Source organism: Phoenix dactylifera, chromosome 12, assembly GCF_051530095.1.
Source record: "Phoenix dactylifera cultivar Ajwa chromosome 12, Ajwa_hap1_PhDact_Kaust_v1.1, whole genome shotgun sequence".
In the NCBI taxonomy this organism is placed as follows: domain Eukaryota; kingdom Viridiplantae; phylum Streptophyta; class Magnoliopsida; order Arecales; family Arecaceae; genus Phoenix; species Phoenix dactylifera.
In genome coordinates this window covers 24,581,909-24,604,588 of record NC_143201.1, presented here as the reverse complement: position 1 = coordinate 24,604,588, position 22,680 = coordinate 24,581,909, and the positions used below count along the sequence as shown (strand labels likewise).

The 22,680-nt window shown below is 40.5% G+C and overlaps 3 protein-coding genes across 6 annotated transcripts; 1 reads left to right on the top strand and 2 right to left on the bottom strand.

Moving 5' to 3' along the window:
* The first annotated feature begins 1,941 nt into the window (after positions 1 to 1,941).
* Positions 1,942 to 6,516, top strand: LOC103720230 (auxin response factor 18-like). 2 transcript variants are annotated; one of them, XM_008809874.6, is made up of 14 exons: positions 1,942 to 2,578; positions 2,689 to 2,804; positions 2,932 to 3,027; positions 3,125 to 3,181; positions 3,301 to 3,453; positions 3,558 to 3,642; positions 3,803 to 3,893; positions 3,970 to 4,134; positions 4,251 to 4,364; positions 4,511 to 4,583; positions 4,659 to 4,830; positions 4,942 to 5,498; positions 5,586 to 5,773; positions 5,895 to 6,516. In XM_008809874.6, exons 1-14 carry the CDS (start codon positions 2,569 to 2,571, stop codon positions 6,055 to 6,057), a joined length of 2,040 nt encoding a protein of 679 aa, XP_008808096.1. In that variant the 5' UTR covers positions 1,942 to 2,568; the 3' UTR covers positions 6,058 to 6,516. The 2 variants fall into 2 exon arrangements, with proteins under 2 accessions (XP_008808096.1, XP_026666308.1); XM_026810507.4 differs by having other exon boundaries at positions 2,124 to 2,591.
* Positions 6,517 to 8,287: 1,771 nt separating this feature from the next.
* On the bottom strand, positions 8,288 to 14,311 carry LOC103701517 (uncharacterized). The gene is made up of 5 exons (XM_008783598.5): positions 14,249 to 14,311; positions 13,597 to 14,106; positions 13,362 to 13,468; positions 10,408 to 10,442; positions 8,288 to 8,572 (listed from the first exon to the last, which is right to left on the bottom strand). The coding sequence occupies exons 1-5, from the start codon at positions 14,309 to 14,311 to the stop codon at positions 8,505 to 8,507; spliced, it is 783 nt and encodes a 260-aa protein (XP_008781820.3). The 3' UTR covers positions 8,288 to 8,504.
* A 454-nt stretch (positions 14,312 to 14,765) lies between these two features.
* On the bottom strand, positions 14,766 to 21,938 carry LOC103720308 (signal recognition particle 19 kDa protein-like). 3 transcript variants are annotated; one of them, XM_088709254.2, is made up of 4 exons: positions 21,726 to 21,938; positions 20,799 to 21,017; positions 20,593 to 20,692; positions 14,766 to 15,087 (listed from the first exon to the last, which is right to left on the bottom strand). In XM_088709254.2, the coding sequence occupies exons 2-4, from the start codon at positions 20,970 to 20,972 to the stop codon at positions 14,957 to 14,959; spliced, it is 405 nt and encodes a 134-aa protein (XP_088565380.2). In that variant the 5' UTR covers positions 20,973 to 21,017; positions 21,726 to 21,938; the 3' UTR covers positions 14,766 to 14,956. The 3 variants fall into 3 exon arrangements, with proteins under 3 accessions (XP_088565380.2, XP_088565381.2, XP_088565382.2); XM_088709255.2 differs by having other exon boundaries at positions 20,799 to 21,000; positions 21,726 to 21,935; XM_088709256.2 differs by having other exon boundaries at positions 20,799 to 21,034; positions 21,726 to 21,862.
* Between the last annotated feature and the right edge of the window lie 742 nt (positions 21,939 to 22,680).

The window sequence follows — 22,680 nt, the reverse complement described above, 5'->3', positions numbered from 1 at the left end:
AAATGATTGAGGCTTCCCACGCCGGCCGGACCACGTGGCGCGGCAGAGGCTTCCCAAATCCCGGTCTCCTTCAGGACAAATTATTTTCTGCACCGCAGGGAGCCGTGCATTTGCTGCATATGGGAAAGATTTCTCTCCCACCCGGGGACCACCGCGCGCCGCCGGAGAGATCAGCCCCACCCGTGGTCTTTCCCACGTGGACCTCGGGCCCGCACTAATGGCAGAACCGTAAATAATTGTAAGGACCGGGGTTACGAGAGAAACCGGAAAGGTGCCGGGCGTTGACGGGACGAGCCGCCGGGACTGCCGGGCTTGCGGCAGACACGGAAGCTGAGGCGTCGTCAAATGTTCTGTTGGCGACGAGGACGGGGCCCACGAGGCGCCGCCCACGGGCGCCAGTCGTTAAATAGGGTAGCGCGTCAAGGGCGGCGCAAGTGAGCTCTGCCCCGGCGCTGACCTCGGTTTTTGGTGGGGAGACTTTAACCGGTAGTCTCATGTTGGTTAATAAAAATGGTGGCAGGTTTATTAGTCCCAGCAGATCCTTCTCCTGCCGGTTTGAGTTTGTAGGCTGCAACTTCGTGAGATCATAACTCATAACTTTTCTTAATGATGTAGGCCGCTGGCTTGAAGATATTAAGATCAGGAAGGAGCTAAACCATGAATGGGCCCCTTTCTTTCAACCAAAACTCAACTATGACGGCATCTTGAGGTTAAGTAGGAAAGATTGTTCGCTTTGGCTAATAAAAAGAATGTCATATGGTTCTATTAGCATGGACTATTCTCTTTTCAATAATTTAAACTTTTAGATTGAGAGTCCGTGATATTTAGTAGGCATGGTCAGATTTGCATTAGATTTACATCATATATCAAGATTTCATTAGATCCATCAATGAGTTTTGTAGTCTATGTGTCATCCCATAATTGATCCACTTATTCGTTTAAATCTAAATTTGTTGCCGTCCAAAATTCGACGCGATGGAGTTGGTGAATTAATTGGCGTCGGCTGGTCGACTTGAAGTGAAAGTCTGACATGCGAGCAAAGAAAGAATTAGAAATTGCCGGACTTAATCAGACAGAGGCCCTTCAATGCCTAAGTCGGGCAACGTTTTGGTGGAACAGCAGAGGAGAGAAGATCTGAAAGTAGGAGCTATGAAAAATGAGGTACGAAAGAGGTCTCCATACTAGAGTTTTCTTGTCTCTATTTATAGAGAAACGAAGGCATGGTTCCATTATGCATTGGCTCCAAAATCAACGGATGAGCTGTAACCTTCCATTCTTATCTACGCTCCTTACTCGCGTGGAGTTGTAACCACTCCTTTCAATCCATCCAAATGTTAATGTATGTTCCACATGTCGCTTCGCTATTGGATGATATATTAGAACGATAGAGATAGTGGGTATCAAATTTGGATCTGTTAGAGTAGAAAAAGAGGATTGCATCCTCATAGGAGGTATTGCCCGTTTTGGGGCAGATACTATACAACTCGGCCTCCCTCATGACTTTGCTCTTTAAAAGACGCCTTATGAGGGAAGGATAATCGAACTCTCCATTTAAGGCACAATTTTTTCTTCTACTCAACCGATATGAGACGAAAGTTCCAGGTTTCTCCAGCCCCCAATAGAACCATATCAAAACTTATTTATTGATGAACTTTATATTAAATAAATAGATTTTTCATGTTTTTGGATTATTTACACTATAACTCTTTTCTTTTTAATTCTGAACAAATGATTAAATAACTTATATATTATGTAATCTCCTAAAATATATAAATATCAAGATAAGATATTTTAAAAATATGTTATGTACAAGTCTCCTTCGGATGCGTTGGGGTTCGAACCTGAATTCGATCCAATCCACCAGCAGGCCAGGTTTGGTTAACCGGAACCCGACCGGCGAACCCGGGCCATATAAACAGGTTGGGTTAGAAATTGCTACCCTCCCTGCCTTTGCTCGTTCCAACCCGGGGCCAAATGTTTTTCGGTAAGGTTAAGCTAACGTCACCGCTAGTGTGATAAAGGATCAGCAAACGGCGGTTCTGTGCTCCTAAATGCTCGCGGCGAGGCAGGGACATTTTGGGAAGAATGCTTGCTGCTAAGGCTGCTACGAGGGGAGTGGGGGAGGGGAGGACGAGTGGTTTTCTTTCTAAAAGAGCGCTTTTTTCCCGAAAACATCTGAGAGCGAGGGTGGGTGAGTGAGTGTGAGAGAGAGAGAGAGAGAGAGAGAGAGAGAGAGAGAGGCGAAGAGGCGTTCGGCGATAAGGTGGGGAGAGGGAAGGGAAAGGACCGGGAGGTTGTGGTTACTTACCTTCTTTGCTTCCAAATAGAGGAGGGGGAGACGGTTAAAGGCGTTTTGAGAACTTCGCCGTTCTTCGCCTCAGGCGCTCGACTGCCCCGCCGCGTCTTGAAAGGGATATTAGGAGAGAAGAGCACCGGAGAATATTTGGGATCCCGATAGCGGTTGTATCTAAAAGCTGCGTAGTACGAATGCTGCTTTGCTGAGAAAGAGAAGGTAGAACGGGACGTGGTTCTGTGGCGTCCGCATCGGGCGGACAGGAAAGCGCGAGCATGGAGGCAGGTGAGACGGAAAGGTGGAGCCTTTCGGTGTTTCTTGGCGATTTCTGGGTTCTTTTCGGGTCTCTGGTTTCGTTCTTGTTATTAGTTCTGATTGGGTTGTCTCCTATATAGGATCGGAAAGGGAGGAGCTGTACAAGGAGCTATGGAAGTTGTGCGCAGGGCCGCTGGTGGAGGTGCCGCGGGGGAACGAGAGGGTCTTCTACTTCCCCCAAGGTCACATGGAGCAGGTGCGAAGAAGTATTTGTTTCATATATATTTTCACAAATGAGTGCGAACTCATTGTGTACAGATTACCTTTTCTCTGTTTCTTGAATAAGGATAGCTTTTTCTATGGTTTTTCATGTGAAAATATAGTTGGAGGCGTCGACAGATCAGGAAATGGATCAGCAAATACCCCGCTTCAATCTTCCTTCCAATATTCTCTGCCGTGTTGTTAACGTTCAACTAAAAGTAAGTTTTTTTTTTTTTTGAAAAAAAAAAATCTTTCTCTTGTTTTGGTTCCAAGGAATGTCCAGCATGATGGAATTTTGATTTTAATGCATGACAGGCCGACCCTGAAACAGATGAAGTTTATGCTCAAATTACTTTGCAGCCAGGACCGGATGTGGGAACTTACTTGATTTTATTCTGTTCTTCTATTGGTTGTTTGGATTTTTTGAAATTAGGTACGCATGCCCTGTTTGTCGAACGTTAAAAATCCAATTTTTCCTTTGGTTTTGATAGCAAAGCGAGCCTACAAGCCTTGACTCAACTCTTCCCGAGCCTCCAAGGCCAACGGTCCAGTCCTTCTGTAAGATTCTGACAGCCTCCGACACAAGCACCCATGGCGGGTTCTCCGTTCTTCGAAGACACGCCACCGAGTGCCTTCCTCCACTGGTTAGTTCCATCTCCTCTTCTCGAGCCTGTAGTTATCCAGTTTGGTATTTTCAGTTATTTAGGTGGTAGGCTAAGTCAGCTGCCGTATTTCCTACTCTCATCAGGATATGTCGCAGCCAACCCCAACGCAAGAGCTGGTTGCCACAGATCTCCATGGCTTTGAATGGAGATTCAAACATATCTTCAGAGGTATGTTTTGTTATCGACCCAAGACTACGATTACTTTCCTGAATTCATGAAAATAACTGCAATTGAGATTCGGGAAGGCTTTGGTAATTTTTACTGTGACCAAAGATTTGGAGGTTTCTTGTCTTCTATTTCTGTTCATTTTCCGACATTAATGGCGCAGGTCAACCACGGAGGCACTTGCTTACCACTGGATGGAGCACCTTTGTCGCATCTAAGAGATTGGTTGCCGGGGATGCATTTGTTTTCCTGAGGTATGGGTCCTTGCAAGAAAGAGTTTCTCCTTTTCACCATATGTGCGGAGTCAAGAATATGTGTTTCTTTCTACAGGGCGGAAAGTGGAGAATTGCGTGTGGGAGCAAGGCGCCTCGCGAAGCAGCAGAGCATGGTTCCATCTTCGGTGATATCGAGTCGAAGTATGCATCTTGGAGTGCTTGCAACTGCATCGCATGCTATTTCAACTGGCACTCTATTCATGGTCTACTACAAACCAAGGTTGGAAATGTTCCCTGAATTTGTCATTAGGAGGCCTGTTTGCTCCAATTGCCTTTCATCTCCGTGAATCGATGTGATCATTTGCTAGAACTTGTGTTTTCGGTATACTTAATCAGGATAAGTCAGTACATCGTCGGTGTCAACAAATACTTGGAGGCTGTTAAGCATGGATTCACAGTTGGGATGAGATTCAAAATGAGATTTGAGGGTGAGGATGTTCCTGAGAAAAGGTTGGTTCTTTTTGCAGCCAGATTATATTCCTTCAGGGAGTTTTTATATATAGTTGGTTGCAAAACTGTGCAGGAAGGCATTGGCGGTCTGTTATTATGATTTTATGTTTGTTGATTTGGTAGGAATTACCATTCTCATCTTGCAGGTTTACTGGAACTATAGTTGGGGTAGGAGATGCTTCTTCTCAATGGGCAGGTTCTAAGTGGAGATCACTGAAGGTTGATGACCTTAGATTCCTTCCCATGCCATTTTCTTTCGTGCTTGCTGTTTTTCCTGATGCCTGCATGCTTCAGGTTCGATGGGATGAAGCAACAAGTATCGTGGTACCACGACCGGATAGAGTTTCTCCGTGGGAGATCGAGCCTTTAGATGCCCCTGTTCCTGTTTTCAATGCCCCGCAAGCAGTGTTTGTCAAGAACAAAAGGCCTAGGCAATCCATGGACACTGCGGATCACTTAGTTCTTGGTAAACAGGATTTTTAAGCACCGTCCTTTCTGATGATCTCTGTTTGTAATATAGATCTCATGTTTGCAATTTCTATCTTTGATCTATCTCACCCTTTCTTTCTGCTTGTAGAACCCACACCACCATTCTGGTTTTCAGAAACGACCCAGTCTCATGATTTAGCTGCATTAAGCAGTGCTGATGCCAACAGCAGTGCAACTCAAGTAGTCTGGCCATGCTTGCAGAAAGAAAATACGGAAAATGGTGTTAAAAATGGTCCTAGCTCTTGTGACCCTGTAGTTTTGGATGGCCGGCTGAAGGACTTCAATTCGCCGATCAAGAGGCCACCATCTTCGCCGACAGATGTTTCCCTGCAGCTGTTTCAGGACATGAATGGCGAGACAAAGGTCGCTTCATTGGCTAATGGCGTACGAGAATGGAAGAAGCCTGAGGTCGGGGGCAACGGTTGCCGGTTGTTTGGGATTGATTTGATGAATCATTCCAAGAGCACAGCCATTGCTGAGAAGGCAATTGCTGCACCTGTTGTGAGCATATCTGTTGCCCCGGTGGAAGAATCGGACCGGCAGTCCGGGCTTTCAAAGGCTTTGAGAGAGCAGAAACAAGGCCTAGATTCCAGTCCAAAGGAGATGCAGAGTAGGCAACATGGCTCTACCAGAAGTCGCACTAAGGTAAAGAAGCCACTCAGAATGTTGTCAGTTGAGCACTAATAACACTTGAACCATTTTGATTCTGAAACTCTTCAGTTTTATCGATAGGTTCACATGCAAGGCATGGCCGTCGGCAGAGCTGTGGATCTAACAAATCTGGAAGGCTACAGCGAGCTGACAAGAGAGCTAGAACAGATGTTTGAGATCAAAGGAGAGCTTCGCCAACGGAACAAATGGGAAGTTGTCTTCACTGATGATGAGGGTGATATGATGCTTGTGGGCGATGATCCCTGGCCGTAAATTACATTGAACACTACCCTTTTAATTTCACTAGGAATTTACCTGGAATTTGATGCTAGTGTTGGTTTATAACTCTTCTATAAGGATCACTGATCATTAGATTGTGACTTTGGGCAGGGAGTTTTGCAAAATGGCGAGAAAGATATTCATCTATGCGAGTGAAGAGGTGAAGAAGATGAAGCCCGGGAGCAAGCTTTCTGCTCCTCCATCCACAGAGGCTGAAGAAGCAGATGGTGTGGTTGATGCCGCCTTTTTTCAAGAGGAACCTCAAGCTGAATGATGAACATAGCAGAAGAAGAAATGGGAGGTGGCCCTCTCAAATCTTTCAGTACATGTTGCAGTTTTCTCTTCTTCATTTTGGGAGGGAATTCTAACTTGAAGAATTCCTTTATGCCTTGAGGCAATCAACAACAAGCATCATCATATACTTTCCAGCTCGGAATTTTTCAGAGCCTTGAAAAGGATTGAGGAGACTAGGGTTATAGAACTTAAGCTGATGACAATTGTTTACTTTATTTTAGTAGTAATATGTAAGAATGGAGATTAAAGGAGAGTGGAAAGAGTAGAGGGATGGATATGGGAAGGGTCAATATAATGGTCTGGGTTTGCTGGGCGTAGTCATACTCTCTAGTCTTCTTTCTTTTATTTAATTGTGCTTCAGTTTTTCTGCTATATGTTTGAACTCTCCTTGTACATATATTATTATAAAAGTACAAATAGACATATATGGTCTGGGTAAGTGTCCTCCACGGAGTGTTTCTGTGTAGTGTGCTTATTACCACAACCTTGGAATGCTTCAGTTTATCGAAATCTCAGCAGTTGGAGATTAGCTCAGCTTATTTATTGTTGTTTTTGGCCCCATGCAATATAATGAATTGAGATGATGATTAGCATTTAGGTAGGCTTTTAGTCATCTCTAGGTGTTTTGAAATTTCTTTGGTCATGTTCCACGTAAGATGATGGTGATTAAGATTCGTCATTATGCCAAACCTCAAACTTTGATAGGCCTGATGGTTTCTTAGGTGTGCAAACATAACTAATGCGAAGCAGCTTCGAGTCAGATGCAGAAAAAGATTTAAAATATATGGCAGTATCAAGCTTTTCCATAAGGTCAGACAACTTATTTCTTATTTTTATTTATTTATTTTTTTGTCTTGGCACAGCATGGCATTAGGCAGGCATTGGTAGGCCACGGGAGCACAATGAATAAGTTGGTGCGCTTTCTCCTAAAAGAGGCACCGAGTGCTTTTTTCAAAAGAGGTATTCAAATGGCAAAGGTAAATATTTGGTTGTGTGACGGGCCAAAAGTTAATTTAGAAAAGAGCTTTGGCACAGCGATGCACGTAAGTGTGGACACGCCAAAAAGGCATTGGCAATGCAGGTGAGGGGAGAAAAGAGGAGTCACTTGAATTAAATCAAGTTATCTAATTTTTTTTGCAATAAAGAAATTTATAAATTTTTTTAAAGCAAATACATCCTACCATGTCTAATTTAATTGTTCCCACCCATGATTATGTTGGATTGGTGTGGACTCACTGCCTTACCCTCCCCAACCCAGCATATAGTAGTTGGCGGCCCAACAAAAACCCAACCCGCCCATGTAGGAAATAGCCTAATAAGTGCCACAAACTTACAGCCTAAAAACTTAAAGCTGTTAGAAGAAGGACCAGCTCAGGCTAATAAACTCATATTGCACTTCTTTTATTAGTCAACCCCCGCCCCTCCCCACCAATCTCGTGACACTCTTGTCATGATTTGCTCCTACTTGAGAGAGAGGGAGGTTCGCCTATGGCATGGATCCTACTTGATTTTAGTATACCTTGACGATGCCCACATGACTAGCAGAAGTTGTGACTCAATAGGGCATAGCTTTGATACCATTTGTCACGAACCCACAGCACAAAAACTTGAGTTATTGAAAGGGACCGGCTCAAGCCAACAAAACCATGCGGCGCCCTTTTTACCGGTCAATGTGCAACTACAGCATAAGGCAGCCCGTCAGAGCCCAAGTGGCATCCTATCACTAGCGCTACAGTCCATTGGCCCAATAATACATACTTCCTGAAAATTGTTCTAATGAAAGCTAATACCGCGACTTAGTTCGCTATAAAATTCTATGTATTCTTTGTGGAATCTTCACATGTTTTGGGAACCAAAAAAAAAAAAAAAACGGGGCATCAACATCCCCAGAGTTTATGTAGAATAATCATTTGTAGCTTGCTATTTTTCCCCAAGCATTGGCCATTGAATGGAAACAGAATGCCTAAAAAAAAGAATAATAATAAAAGCAAAGAGATGTCATCATCATCAATCAAAACTTTGTTATACATGACCCATTATAGCTGACCCATTTGAGAGGCTCCGTGACAAAAGACAACAGGGCATACAGTAAGATCATGGTGCTACTGTATAATGAGTGATGGATGGGATCAAGTCCTGAAACTTGGAAGGATGCAAGGTTACCTCACCAAGATCAACTCAAATAAAATGTTTGCATGAACAAGAAAAAGCATTCAAAAAAAAAAAGTATAGACAGACAACGTCATAGCATTCTCAATAATGAGTAAATAAAAGACCACCACAATGCCCATCTAAGAGCCAGGTTGACTGATAGTTGAATCCACTCTTCTGCAAACATGGAGAAAGGAAATGTACAGTACGTAAAAGAGGCTGTGCTGTCACTCCAGTGTATAAAATCAGCTAAAAACCCAAATGCTTCTCCAGCTCTCAGAATATAATTATGGATATGCCCATAGCAAAGCACCCCAAGGCCACCCATGGGCTTAAGCGTTCACCTGAATTACAGGAGGAGAAATTGTCAGGTTACATGTGCAAGTAACTTTAAAGCAAGATGTACAGAGATGATGGCAAAAAGAAGGGCAATCCATAATTCGAACAACATTTCCCAGTCAAAAACATACTGAAGATGCCTCGGTAAATTGCATTGATAGATATGTCAACAAATGACTTCTTGTTAGTGTAATGGTATATTTTTATGCAATACTGAAAAGGCATCGAAAAGGAATCAAAATATTGCTGCGTCAGCATTGATCTGCGCCTAAGAATTAGCCAATGCATTTGCGTGCAATATCCTAACCAGAAACTGTTATCAAATATAAGCTCTCTAAGCAATATTCATATTCAAATCAACCTGCCTTTCATCATATCGATGCAAACACTTGACACTAAAAATAGACAAAGTGTACTTTACAGCTCAAAATGCACTGTGATCAATGAGAAAAGCCCACAATCACTTATCAGTTAACCAAGAAAAGAACAATATTTTGCCAGAAAAGAGCTATGATAGCAATTAATCTTTAATTGGCAAAAGGATGAGAACCAATTGCTAGCATGAAAGGCAAACACTTGTCCTCTCTTCCCAATTTTAAGCATTAGGATCTTCCACTCCTTTTCCTCTTTCAACTGGTAATCTTGTGACACATTACAAGAGGAGCTCCAACACCTATAATAGGGATACTGCAATTCATGGTAAGACATTCTTTTAGTATCACAAGTTATCAAGATTGTCGAACCACTGGCCTCTATAATGCATACAATGACTACCTTTTTTTTACCTCTTATCTTCGCTGGTATGCTCCATGCAGTGGATTTTAGAGGGATAGGGTGGCTAGGCATCCTAACACCCCTGTAGAATTGTTGATGCCGTACATTCTTTGATAAAAAATGAGATTACAGATAAGCTTATAATTGTTTTTTCCTTCAATTTCGATATGCTGCCCCTGCCATTGCAAGGACTCATATGCACTCCATTTCAATGTTATTGGCAAATCAACAAATCATATATCTTTTTAATGACTTCCAACACGCTTCTAGATATTTTAGTGTGATATGGGCTTACTTCGTTTGGCGAAGCAGATTCTCCCTAAGTTACACAAAGTATATTGTCCTTTTCCTGTTGAATGTGATTTCTCACTATTTCTTTTTAAGATATATCAGTCATTTCGCATGAATGATCCTGTATGATGAGGTATCTTAAAAATTTCTCATACCGATCTATTACGCATGTTGGCACAATATCATTTGGGAATGCTGTTCCTAAAAACTCAATCATGTTCTAGAAATGCTTTTCAACCATAAAACATGGTTCAACCACATCCCATTAAGGGATATACCAATTGTTACTGCTGACATCCCCAAATCATTTCTGAAAATTTCCACCCATCATGTAGAAGGAAATATTATGTCTACATGTTTTTCATCATCATGCAAAAAGAACTCCTAAAACATTTTGTATATCATGTCTTAATGTGAAAAAAATGAGAAAGACCAAAAGTCCTTTTTTTTCTTGGTAGAACCAGCGCCAATATCATATTGACTCTCTTGTCCAATAAGGGTTTTCGAGAGTGACTTCACATTCTCTCCTTTTCAAAACTCAACGCGGCTTAAGTATAATCCCACCAAAATGGGGACAGCCTCAAAGCCAACTATATAAAATTGCTTGCAGTCCATAAATTCATTTTGTAGCAGAGCTCAAAATTTTAACGTTCGATGAAATATATAAGTAGTTGAGTTTGCATGTTTATATACATATGAGTTGCAGTATATAAAAGAGCATGAAAAAAGGATGCAAGTGTTAACAAATTTCTAGATTATTAGGAACCAAAAATACCTATTCTAGCTGCCTTCCAGAAGAAGCCTCGGAACCTGCCATAAGCGAAAATTCATAAAAGGTTGAACTTCACGAAAGAATTTTAAATTCTCCAAAATAGACAGGAAAACTATGGTTATGGCAATGATATAAACAATGAAATGAATTTTAAACTATCTAATCAAGAATTGACAGAATCTTCATATCCTGTTTTATCCAATGATCCATTAAATAAGCATATAACATAAAATATGTTTTTATGTTCCCACAGCAAGAGCAACTGGTCCTTCTGTGCCCTCAGGACCACCTAATAAAAGCACCTAAAGATCTAGATAAACAACTGCTAAACATTTAAGCAAGTGTCATTAAGCAAGTTAGGCACTGGTTAGCCATTTAAGCAGCCACTTAACTATTGATTGAGTGCTTAGGCAAAATTTAGCTGTTAAAGCAACAGCATAAGTGCTTAAGTGGCTAACTTTTATAACATTGACTCATTTCTAAGTCATTGGCACAACTTGTTCCTTTCTGGTCCCTAATCCCGCAAGAGTGCATATTTTGGCATTGAATTTCAGACCCTTCCAGCATCCAAGTAAAGCCCTGACCAGAAAAGGCTAGACCATCTGATTAATTGATCAAATGATCTTAGCCATCAATTACTACAGCATGATGAAAAACTATTAGACATATCACACAAGGATGCCGTCCTAAAAATAGATCTTCCAAAGCTCGACTCTTTCATTAAGGAGGGAAGTATATGCATGTAATCATACTCATATAGTCATATACCATGAAGCCTTTTAGTTCCCTTTGTAAATGGGACTAAAGGATCGCACCAGTTTCTGAGTATTGGCCAAGCAAATGAAAGGAAATATAAACATGGTTTAGCCATTATCTGAAAATATTCACTTTAGGATCAGAATGTTTTATGCCCTATTTTAAAATGAACCAACATAAGTAGGTAAGAACCTTTGCCCAATATATACATTAGGCCAACTATGCTGTACTCCACTTATGGAAACCCTCTTTGTAGGCCACATATTCAAATCTTGCAAAAGGTGATCTAGGATGGAACCAGTTGTTTCTCATGTTACTGCCGGTTAGCATGGGTCACATGTCAGCACAAGCAGTTTGTTCCAGCTGACAAGTAAGTTAGGTCTGGTTTAGGCAGGTGCAAGTTAGCACACACATGGTTCAACACGCTTTCTGCATGAGTAATTGTGGTCTGGTGCAGTTTTAACTGTAGTTCAGCAGAGGAATAGACATATACAGCCAGTAATATATAATAAACCATAAGGCCCCTATGGCAGGTTCACTACACATGGAATTAAATAAAGGAAATATATATTCAAACTTTAGCATATGCAGTAATGTTTAACATTATATATAGAATCTAACTTGCTTCTGGTTTTCAACTGGCCTCAGATCCGACCGGTCTTTTTTTTTCTAAAACGTTATTTTTGACTAGTGTGCTTCCGTGGAAAGTGTGTTTTTTTATGATTGCATGCACGAGATGGAGGCTAGCAGGTGCCCGTGCATAATGAAGCTGACCCCCGCTACTGAAAAAGAACCACCCCAGAATGGGATTGACATCAGAGGGCACGGGGGAATTCTCAGGAATAGGGTATAAAATACTAGCCAAACGGGGTCTATAGTCTGGGAATACTTAGATGGGGGAGCATGCATTAGCAGACCTTCATGAAGAGCTAAACTAAGACAATAATTTCACAGAGGCATAATCTAATCAGCATGTTGTCATCGGTTAATGAGACTGCACTACCAATTTTCATGTTGAACCCCTCTCTTAAATTGATTGAGCAAGCTGAAGAATTTAAAGGCTTCGACAAACTAGTGATGGCTTGGTGGATCGTTCATTCGTTCTAGGTGGTACGCTTTGTTACTGTAAGATTTTTCAGAGAAGACATAGTGCTTAATGAATATAAAAGAATGGTAAGAGGTTTGCCTCAGATAATATATAACAAAAAAAAGAATTCTCAAAGGTATCCAAGAGACTGATCCATGAACGGGAGCAAGATAGACTTCTTTCAGTAAAGAACGATACTCACAGGAAGCAGTAAAGAGTTGGGATTCAAACTCTAGTCCATAGAAGACCGTGTAAAGGCAACAATCTCTCATAACTTGACTTGAAAAGTTATGATAACATCATATTCTCTATATTGTTGAAATAAAGTTTTAACTATTAAAAAAGCAGGTGGCTAAATGGTGTTGCTACCAAATATTTGGAAAGCAAGAACAAAGTAACTAACTTCCAAAAATGTAGTTCTTTGGATACAAATCCCAGTAGATCCAAAGCTAGATATATAACTGAAGGCGCTTATCTCACCACAATAAAGAGATGCAAACATAAGTTTCTAATTAAGGACCATGAGGACACAAAGCCTCCAGCTCAGACAGGTATCACATTTTCTTTTTTCTTTTTATTGTGTTGGAATGTCATCTTTGCTGAAGCCACATAGTTTGTCATGCCACTTTCGATATTTTATAAAAGGCAAATTGAGCATAGGCACATAAACCATGCTTTTGCATACCATCAACCTCAGGACACAACCTTGTTAAACAAGAATACAGATTATTGCAGAAAATGACTGGGTAGGCTGGCTAATAATTATCAGGATGCCTTGTGCATGCTTGCACGCTTGATTCAGCAAGGAGCCTAGAATATATTTAGAACCATCCTCTTACCGTGCATTATTTAAGAAATGGTCCTAACTCATGGTTAATTCAAAAAAGAAACTTTTGAATCATCTCCTACATTCGGAAAGTACTCATGAGAATATGTAAGAACTCAGCACGATAATTAACCTCATGTATCCACTTTCCTAGTTTCAATCGATTTTCACAGGTATCATTTTGTGGCTGTAAAGATTTTCGGTGAACTTTTGGCTATAATAGACTTAGAATTCGAGAATAAAGCTGATCTAAAATTACATTAAAGGAAGAGAACAGATGAAAATTACCCAGTCCTCTGTTCAAGAATGGTGGGGAACTGCATCTTGATGTAGGTACAGGTGCAGATCACTAACAGTACCACCGTGAGGAACGAATGGAAATTAAACAGCGCCGACTGCAGGATTCACCAAAAAAATAGCACAAAGTTCCTTTTTCTTAAGACATTAAACATCTCCCTCAAAAGGGGGCAAAAAAAAAAGAGGACAGAGAACAAAAGAAATTGCAGCTATATTCTTGTATTACCATGACGATATTCGGACTTTGAAAACGGATCAGAGAACTGGGATTCGGCAGGCAGTGATCGAGATCTCTGAGATCACGGGTTTCACGATGGCTTTTCTCTCTTCTTTCTTCTTCTTCGAAGCTCTTAGGGAGGGAAAGGAGGAGGCGCACCCGAGGCCCGGTGATCCAGCAGTCTCGCCGGCGGGCTGCGGTAGTCCGGGGCCTGCCGCGAAGGCGGCAGCGGTCGTCCGGCAGTTGTGGGGCCGGGGAGAGAGGCCGCGGAGCAGAGTGCCCAGTGAAATTGGGCCTCGAAGTCGTAAGGGATGGGTAAGGAATTTGGGAAAAAATATGAAGTATATAGTTGGGAACTTTTAATATATAAAAAAAGAGTTGCTTTGAGCCCGTTCGGGCCTGGCCGCAATCTTTACCAGGCCCCAGATCTGGTTCAGTCAAGTGGTCAAGATTGGGCTGCACCCGTTGACTTGCAAGCAATTGACCGTCTCCTCCAATGCTCAATTGATAGCTTATAACCTAAGAGAGAGTCATCTCGCAAAGTCCTCAGTTTCACCAAGCATCAAGAAGCCCGATTCCAAGCACCCAATTGTGCCATCGAGCAACGAACATGGTCGTGAAGACATGGGGACAAGAACTTTCACGGGCAAATACCACTCACCAAATGCATCTCCCACCACAAAAGTACAAGGAATAGTATTGTTGCTTTCAATAATTTGGCCATACCTGTGGCCTTTTCATATTGTTTTAAACTCTACGTACTGATATATGGAAATTGTTCGCATAATGGTGGTCCTTCACAATTTGGTTCCACATGAAATAGGGTAGATATGCTCACACAGTATGTAGTTCCTAAGAGAGCATTATGTAACCAAAACCAATCAGAGAAATGGTACTGCATGGACGAACAAAACAGCAGTAAGAGGTTCTGTTCAAGCTAGGGCTGCAAATGGACTTGAGACATTCTGTCGTCACAACCCACATATTCAATGAACACACTCAGGTGCAACCAAGGAGCCAGAGCAGATTCAACTGTACCAACAGCAAATACTATATACTTGACGAAGGATTTCTTTGTTAATAATATTTATGGCCAGCACTGGAACCTGGAAGATTAGTTTGCTGGTAGAGAAAACAATATGCCAATTCATACCCATTAACAGTTTAGACAATGATGATAAGCCACAACATCTACTCCATTCAATGCCACTGAATCGTGTTTAATTTTACCAAAAAATCACGTTCTGTCAAAATACACCAAAACCGAAACCAAATTGTGGTTTCAAACTTGAAACCACGAAAATGTAGGACTTTCGAAGAAAGTGATGACAGGTAAGAGGCATTTTTTCCATGTTCCCCTTGCGTATTTTTATTTTTTCTTCTTTCCACCCTTTCCAGATTTTGAAGGCCCTGCATTTGATGTGCTCGCAGCCTCCTGTTTCTTAGTCCTTCCATGGTGTTTGGGAACCAACTCTGCAACTTGGAGCATCAGCTGCTTTTCTGTAATACATGAACAATATATCAGTGTCAATATCTCAAGAGTTTTACCTCCACCAAATACATCACCACAATATTGTGAAGAGTTCTACATCTGCAGCAATTTTGTTGGCAAAGACTGAAGAAGAAACCACTTCCAACCTATATTTCCTCTTTATAACACAAATGGCTGGTGAAAAGAGCGTCCTAACTTATTGGACGTAGTGGTAACTTCAGTACTGGTGTCGTTCCAATGCTAAGAATTGTAGCAAAGTTAACATGCATGACTTTGTATTGGCCAGGCCAGCCTTATGCCCTTATCTCAGTCGGCACCGCTCTCCACTTGGGAGAGGTCTAGGGTTCAAACCCTAGGGGCGGCCCAATACATCTGGGGGCCTAAGGCGAATTCAGTAAATGGGGCCTCTTTTTTTTAAATAATAAATTTTTTTAATAAATATAAAATACTTAAAAAAATGTTATGGAAATAGATTGCTGTCAAGTACACTATTTCAACAAAGATGCATGAATCTAATAAAGGTAGACAAAAAGCCTCTACAGTTTAATATAATTCTTGAATGAAAATATTAAAAAAAATACTTAAAAAAAAAGGGCCCATGAAACTGTTCTTGGCAATACTGTTTACCATGCGAAGCAAGAGCATAATAGGAAAAGGTCATCCCATGGCGCTTCACGGTCAAAGAATTTGTCCAGAAAGGGACCTCTCTATAAGAGAAAGTAGGGTCATTATGGGAAATTCACTCCATCTAATTAATAAAAGTCCCATCCCACCATCTCCCCTTCAAGTGAGTACCCAAGCAGCCACTGCAACATCACGGCACAGCAGCCATTCAACCCCCCCTCCCTCCTTCTCTTTCTCTACCCTCCTTTTCTTTTGCTAAAGACCATCTCCCCCTTCAAGTGAGCACCGAAGCTGCAACTGCAACATCACGGCACAGCAGCCATTCAACCCCCTCCCTCCTTTTCTCTCTCTACCACCCAAGAGGGGAGAAGAAATCGAGAGGAGAAAATAAAAGAATCTCCACCCTCCAATAAGTCCATCTCCAATCCCCCTATCTTTCTTCCTGATGGCCCAGCTGGATCAGGAGTAATGACTTGTGAGGGAAGGAAAACCAAGACCAAAACCAAAAAAGAGAAGGGATGAAAGATAAGAGTGGCTTCAGGCGTGTATCAAGCCAACCAAATCCCTCCTCTCTCTCTCTCTCTCTCTCCACCCAAAACAAAACTACTGTCCCCAACTTCCCCAATTGCCCCTTTGCAGGCCAGGAAACCCTCCACCTCCCTTCCATCAAGGGGGAAGACTCGTAGCCAGCTTCTGCTCCCAGAGGCCTTCCATTGGCCCGAGGCCTTAGTCGACCGCCTCGGTCTCCTAGGGCTCGGGCCGGCCCTGGGGCGGCATCCCCACCATATTTCTCAAAAAAAGACTGAGTTGGCTAGAGAAGTTGAGCTAAAGTGAAAAGTGATTCAAGCCAATATATTTTCAAAGTAATTGATCATACTCTTCAAAGGAGCTATGCCCTCTATGACCTCTAGACTAAGGACCAGGTATAGGTAGATCCAATTGTAGGTACATACTAAAACATCTCATAGTTTGTAACAGTCAAAATATAAAAGAGGATCATAAATGGTGGATTTTTTCCCTCCTGAAAGTCAAGGTTACAAAGGAGAGTGGATTTTGGTAAAATGAACTATCCTATTTCTCATTTTAAGGCTTTTCCTTTTTATAACAGAGATGGAGGATGATAAAAATGATAGAATAATGACTAGCAGCTAAACAGAAAACCTTTATGTACTTTTTTTTGTACTTCATGAAGCCTCGGCGGACACCTAGGTACAACTACAACTTTATTTAGGGAGTCTTTTGAGTATTATTTGCTTCACCTAAACCCCATTTAAAAATAGGAAAGATAAACTGAGACATTTTCTATCAGATAATAAAACAACAAAAGAGTATTATGAAAAGGATTAAACAAAAGAGTATTATGAAAAGGATTAAACAAACTCTAGCAGCTCCCTTAATTTGAATTGCTAGCATTAAGCATGACTCGGCTGGCAGAATTTCTCCTTTGACAATGACTTTTGTGGAGATGAAAGCTGCCATGCGCCAAATCTTCTCCTTTGGCTATAAGCTCCAGAATGAAATGTCGATGAATTTCAATAAACTTCAATCTTATTTAAACAGGATTCTTTCTCATTTTATTTATACAATTGTTGTCGCATAAAATTGTTATTGCTAAAACACTAAAAATACAAAAGAAAGTCAGCCCAGTAGCCTTTTTATGCTTAAAAAAATGGAAAAAAAAAATTAAAAGGGACCTTTAGGTGTGCCAGCATGGTATTGGGAGGGAGCCCCATACAATGTGTTGGTATGGGAGGGACCGGTATTGTACCGATCTAGCCAAAAACTAGTACCACCTCCACTACCAGTTTTTAAAACCTTGAGTGATACAATGAAAGAGTACAATTGCATTATTGGGGTGTGCCAACTAGTAGCTCTAACAGCATGTCCTACACTGAGGGAAAAGGCAAAACTTAAAAAGATCCTTTCTCTTGATATTGAGCACCATATGGACCAACATTGTGTATCGAGCATCTCATCCGATACCTCGTACTAGCCTACTGTTGTGTGCTAGTATGGGACCAGCATGGCATGTGTTAGCTGCCACTTGAAACATACTAGAAAGACCTTGCATGGAGGGAACCATTAATAGGGTGAAACTTACTCATTACTGAAGGGATCATTGCTACTGAACGAGATATAGAGAGAAATCTTTATTCATGACATTTACGTACCTGTTTTCGAACAAATCGCACTAGTTAAAGAAAAATGATAAAAAAAGCGAAATCATGTTCTTTTGGATGAGGACTAAGTCATGTTTTTATGAATACATGGAAGATGGAATTGTTGGTGCTTTGAAATTGACTAAAAACAGATGTTCCCTCTTAGATTTTTCATGCTTTTCTGAATGCATTTAATGTTAAATTATGTTGTAACTCATAGTTGAAAAATAGATGATTTGGGCAAGGGAGGTTTAATAGCTTTCATTTGTTGCTTAGGAAAGATATGTAAGGATAAGCAAGTATAAAGATACATAAATACATACATGTAAATATGAAATCATGTGTTTCTAGAAATATCGAACCCCTCTCCAAGAAGGCGAATCTTGGACAACAATAAGCGCCTTATGCTTCTGCATGCCAACAGATGCAGGCTCATGAGAAGAACCTCCCACCCTATTAATAAAAATTTTCTTTTATTTATTAATGATCCTACTAAATGATTTAACATTGTAAGATGATATATTTAAAGTTAAATCAAATTTCCAGAACTTGAAGAAATGTGATGAGAAATATCACCTAGACATACATTTGTTAATTATACTCATGTAAAGGCTCTAGAAACAAAATTTTATAACTCGAGTCAGACTATTCAATAGAGAAAGATCTTCTCTGGTACCAATGTGCATGCATCTTCTTTATTTTTTGGGTTTTTTGCATGAATACCCTTCCAAAATTGATATTTGCATGTATACTATCGTAAAACACTTGTTTTGTCATTCTACCCTTTTTTTTATTTCTTTTTTTGCATATGTACCCATGCTATCTAACGACGTTAAAAAATTAACGATTTCAAATTAAAATAACTAAAATACCCTTAATGAATAGACATACAAATAGATCGTGATCCCGATAGCAGAAGAAGAAGATAGGGACAATAGCGTAATTTTAATATTTTATTTTATTTTTAATTAATATAAATATAATTTTTCTTAACACGTTAAAACAACCGTTATATTATGGGCATTTGTACAATAACAGAGTTTTATAGGGGTATACATGCAAATATCAATTTTGGAAGAATATTCATGCAAAATTCGATATTTAGAAGGGTATCCATGCAAAAAACCCTTATTTTTTCTGTTTCTTTCTGCGAATCCTTTTTCTAGTACCAAAGATGACAACAACCAAATATTGTTCATTTTGTTCTTTCTTATCTTCTTTTTGCTCTTTTCTCATCTAATCTATTCCTTCCCAATCTTTCTTACACTTCTATCACTTTTTTTCCCTATTTGCTCAGCAAAGAGGCAAACCAGCAACAACTCTAGTTAGCTATCGCGACAACTTTTTGCCCACTCTTTTGCTTCCTGTACCTTCTATGGACGTTGGACCTAATGTACATCTTATTTTGAACCTTCAGCGCATCCTTAAACACTTGACTACATCTGACTACATTTTAGAGGTTTTCTGGCATGCACCTGATCCCTCCCTATCCTACTAATACTTCCAGCATTGAGTCGAGCAGCACAATTTTTTTCTCTTCCAAAACATTTTAATTTTGGAATAGAAGAGGATCAGATGTCATCTACCCTTGTTACTTTACTTTTATTTTTGTCTAACTCCCCAAAGCTGCATACTTCATCTTCGCTGATTGTTCCATTTCCATCCTCTCCTCTCCTTCTTTAACCACTCTTATCTTCCTCTTCCTCTTTTTTCCCCTTTCACTTTTATAAGAAGGCTAGCAGTTATCATGCCTTCAAAGGAGGGACCCTCCCCCCTATAGGCATGCACAGTTTTGTTAATGAGAGTATGCAAAATATACAAGTTTTATATAATGCTTATCCTGAAGCAAATATGGGAATTTTGCAAAAAAGAGAATTACTGATTTATGTTACATATGGCTAGCATCGAAGATAGCCCCAAACTCTTAACATTTGGCTAGTTCGCTCCACTCAAAAAGTTTATTTAGCAACAGCATTCAAAATAACTATCATTTATGAAAATTTCAGTACCAACAGCATGGAAAATTTCAGTAGTCTTAACGCTTTGCCAAATGAGGACAAAACAACTTGAGGAATATACACCTATCCAAGATCCATAGTTATTTTTTTTTTTTTAGGTATTAGTCATACAACCTATAATCTTTTTTTTATCAAACAAAGAAATAGTTGATCATTCCTTTCAAAGGTCATAAGTGAGAAATATGATGTTCGTACCAAAAGTTTTTTGATATTTGAAGCATCCATTCAAGACATTGACGTGCACATTGACTATAAATCTGTATACCCAGAAATCAAATGAGCGCTCATGATGATCAATGACAAATGGCTTATAGAAATCCTTGAACTTCTATACTCTTTTCGTGCCTTACCTCTCATCAAAGACCTTCCATGCCAATTATAATTTCCCTAAAACTTTCCTCTAATAATCCCCAAATGAAACTATGATCCTCCATAATGCCCATATCAGACCCAGTTCGATGTTAGTTTCATAAGAATTCTTACTTCATCTAAAATGCTTGCAACAATGTTAGTCAAATATATAAAGCATAAATAGAAAAAGAAAATCTTGCTCATATGATATTATGCAATAAAAACTTGAGTACCGCAAAATTCGATTAGTTGATCAAGACATAGAATCGTAAATGTATGATCCTCTGTCTTACTAAGCATATATAAGATCATCCTTCTTAAGAAATAAATGGGTAGTAAACCGAGATTCTCAAGTCCTTACTGGTACCAATTGCAGGATTACACAGAGACCCATCCTCCCTTCTCAGCAGCACCCTCACCCTCCCTCTCTGCATGAAGTCTCGAGGGTATGCCTTATCCAACTGCAAGTGTGTTAACATGACCACATGTAAATAAACTAACAATAATCTACAAATGCAAGATTGCTGGAGATAGAGGGGTACAAAAGGAGGTGGGAAACTGAGAGACCTCAATGGCAAAGGGAATCTTGAGATAGCTGCAACAATCACCAATCTCCATGCAGGTGGGGTTCTCGCATGCTTTTGCAGCACTGATTCGGCGCCCTTGGGCAATCGTCTTTTTTGAGTTTATATAGATGGGGTATATTACTGTCCATTTCTTTATATTGGGCATTCCGTCCATCCTTCAACTGTTCCCCTTCTTCTGGAATCTGCTTCCACAAATTACCTGATAAATAAATATATCTGTTTGAAATCAATGTGTCTGGGCTTTTAAATTTGTCTAGAATCAGAGGGACGTAATCTTATACGATGTCTACCCATAATAATTTTTGAAATCTTACGTTGAACTTGGCTAAATTGTTTGTAATGAATCAAACTTGGAAGTCCATCTTTGAATCTCAAAAATATTCCAAGACCACAAAAGAATAAGAGGAAATGTTCATATACACGCATGAATTTAGGCAGAGAAAATAAGCTCATCTTTACCCTAAAAAAAGATCATAAACCAAGAATTCCATCCCTTTTTATTCCACTAATACCCGAATAATAGATGCAAAACCGCATTGTTTTAGACATTTCAACGAGCACCTAGTTCATTCTTTGATCAAAAATCGTGATTTCATCAAATTAGGGTAAAAAAAAAAGATAGATCCCCGACCTTTCCTCCCTCTCTTTCCCCTTTACCATCCCATCCAAAAACAATCATAACGGGGGAAAAAAAAAATCTTCCTTTAGACCGGATCAGCCTGCAATTGGATCGGAGAGGGATCCACCGGGATTGGGGGTTCCCTGATCACAGGCGCCAGGGCAAGGAAGGGACGGCGAGAGACGGGCAAGTGGGGTGAGATCGATGCAATCCGATGCTGATCTTTGACTGAATAAAGATCGGGTAAGGAATTAGGGTTTTTTGGGAGGGAGGGAAGAGAGATCTTACTCGTCGGAAGTTACGGCGGTGCCTCGTCGGAGCCGGCGCCGGCAGAGGAGGCGGATGATGCCCGTCGTATACACGACGAGAGAGACGATAGCGGAGAGAGGAAACGGGTTGTGTTTTCTTGAAGCGCGGTTGGATGGAGTGGGAGATCATTTTTTTTTCCAAATAGCAACATTGCATAGCTTCTATAGAACAATAAACCCAAATTAGAATGCCAATTGATTGGGTTGGTAGCATAGATCTAATCCTACCCTCAGACCAACTTTTTTTTTCTTTTCTTTTTTTTTTTTTTGTTGTTTAAGCGGGTTCTTCATACAATACGTGTACGAAAGGCCACCTGATCCCTCATCATCATCCCTATATCTCGGATAGGGGGTGGTCTGTGTTCTCACCCCTCGACTTCTTCTGGATTCCTCCGATAACTGTGGCCGAATCGCCCTCCATAATGATCGAGTTGGCCTGTTGCACCTGCCGTGCATGTCGAAGACCAGCCCAGACAGCTCGCAACTCTGCCTCCGGAATCGACGTGCCAAACAATAGGCAGCTACCCGCTGCCACCACTTTGGAGTGCCGGTTCTGTATAACAAAGCCCGCATCACCTCGCGCGCCTCTATGTAGTACTGATCCGTCGAAGTTGATCTTAAGAAAACTCGGAGGTGAGAGTTCTCGGGTGAAAACGAACTTTCTCATGCCTAATTCATAAGAAAACTGAACTTAATATTCACTTGGAAGTAGAAAATGGATGCATTATTTTTATGTTAAAAAAAGTTCTAACTTGAGAATCAACTCAAACTCATAAATTTTTTATTCTTTAGAAAACAAGAATTAGCTTAAAAGACCTTGGTACCTACCTGGCTAGCTAACTCTATATCGACTCTTAAATTCTAAGGTCATGAATCAATATAATACTTCCTGTCTCCAATGCATATGAGCTCATGCAAAAATTTCATCAAAATTA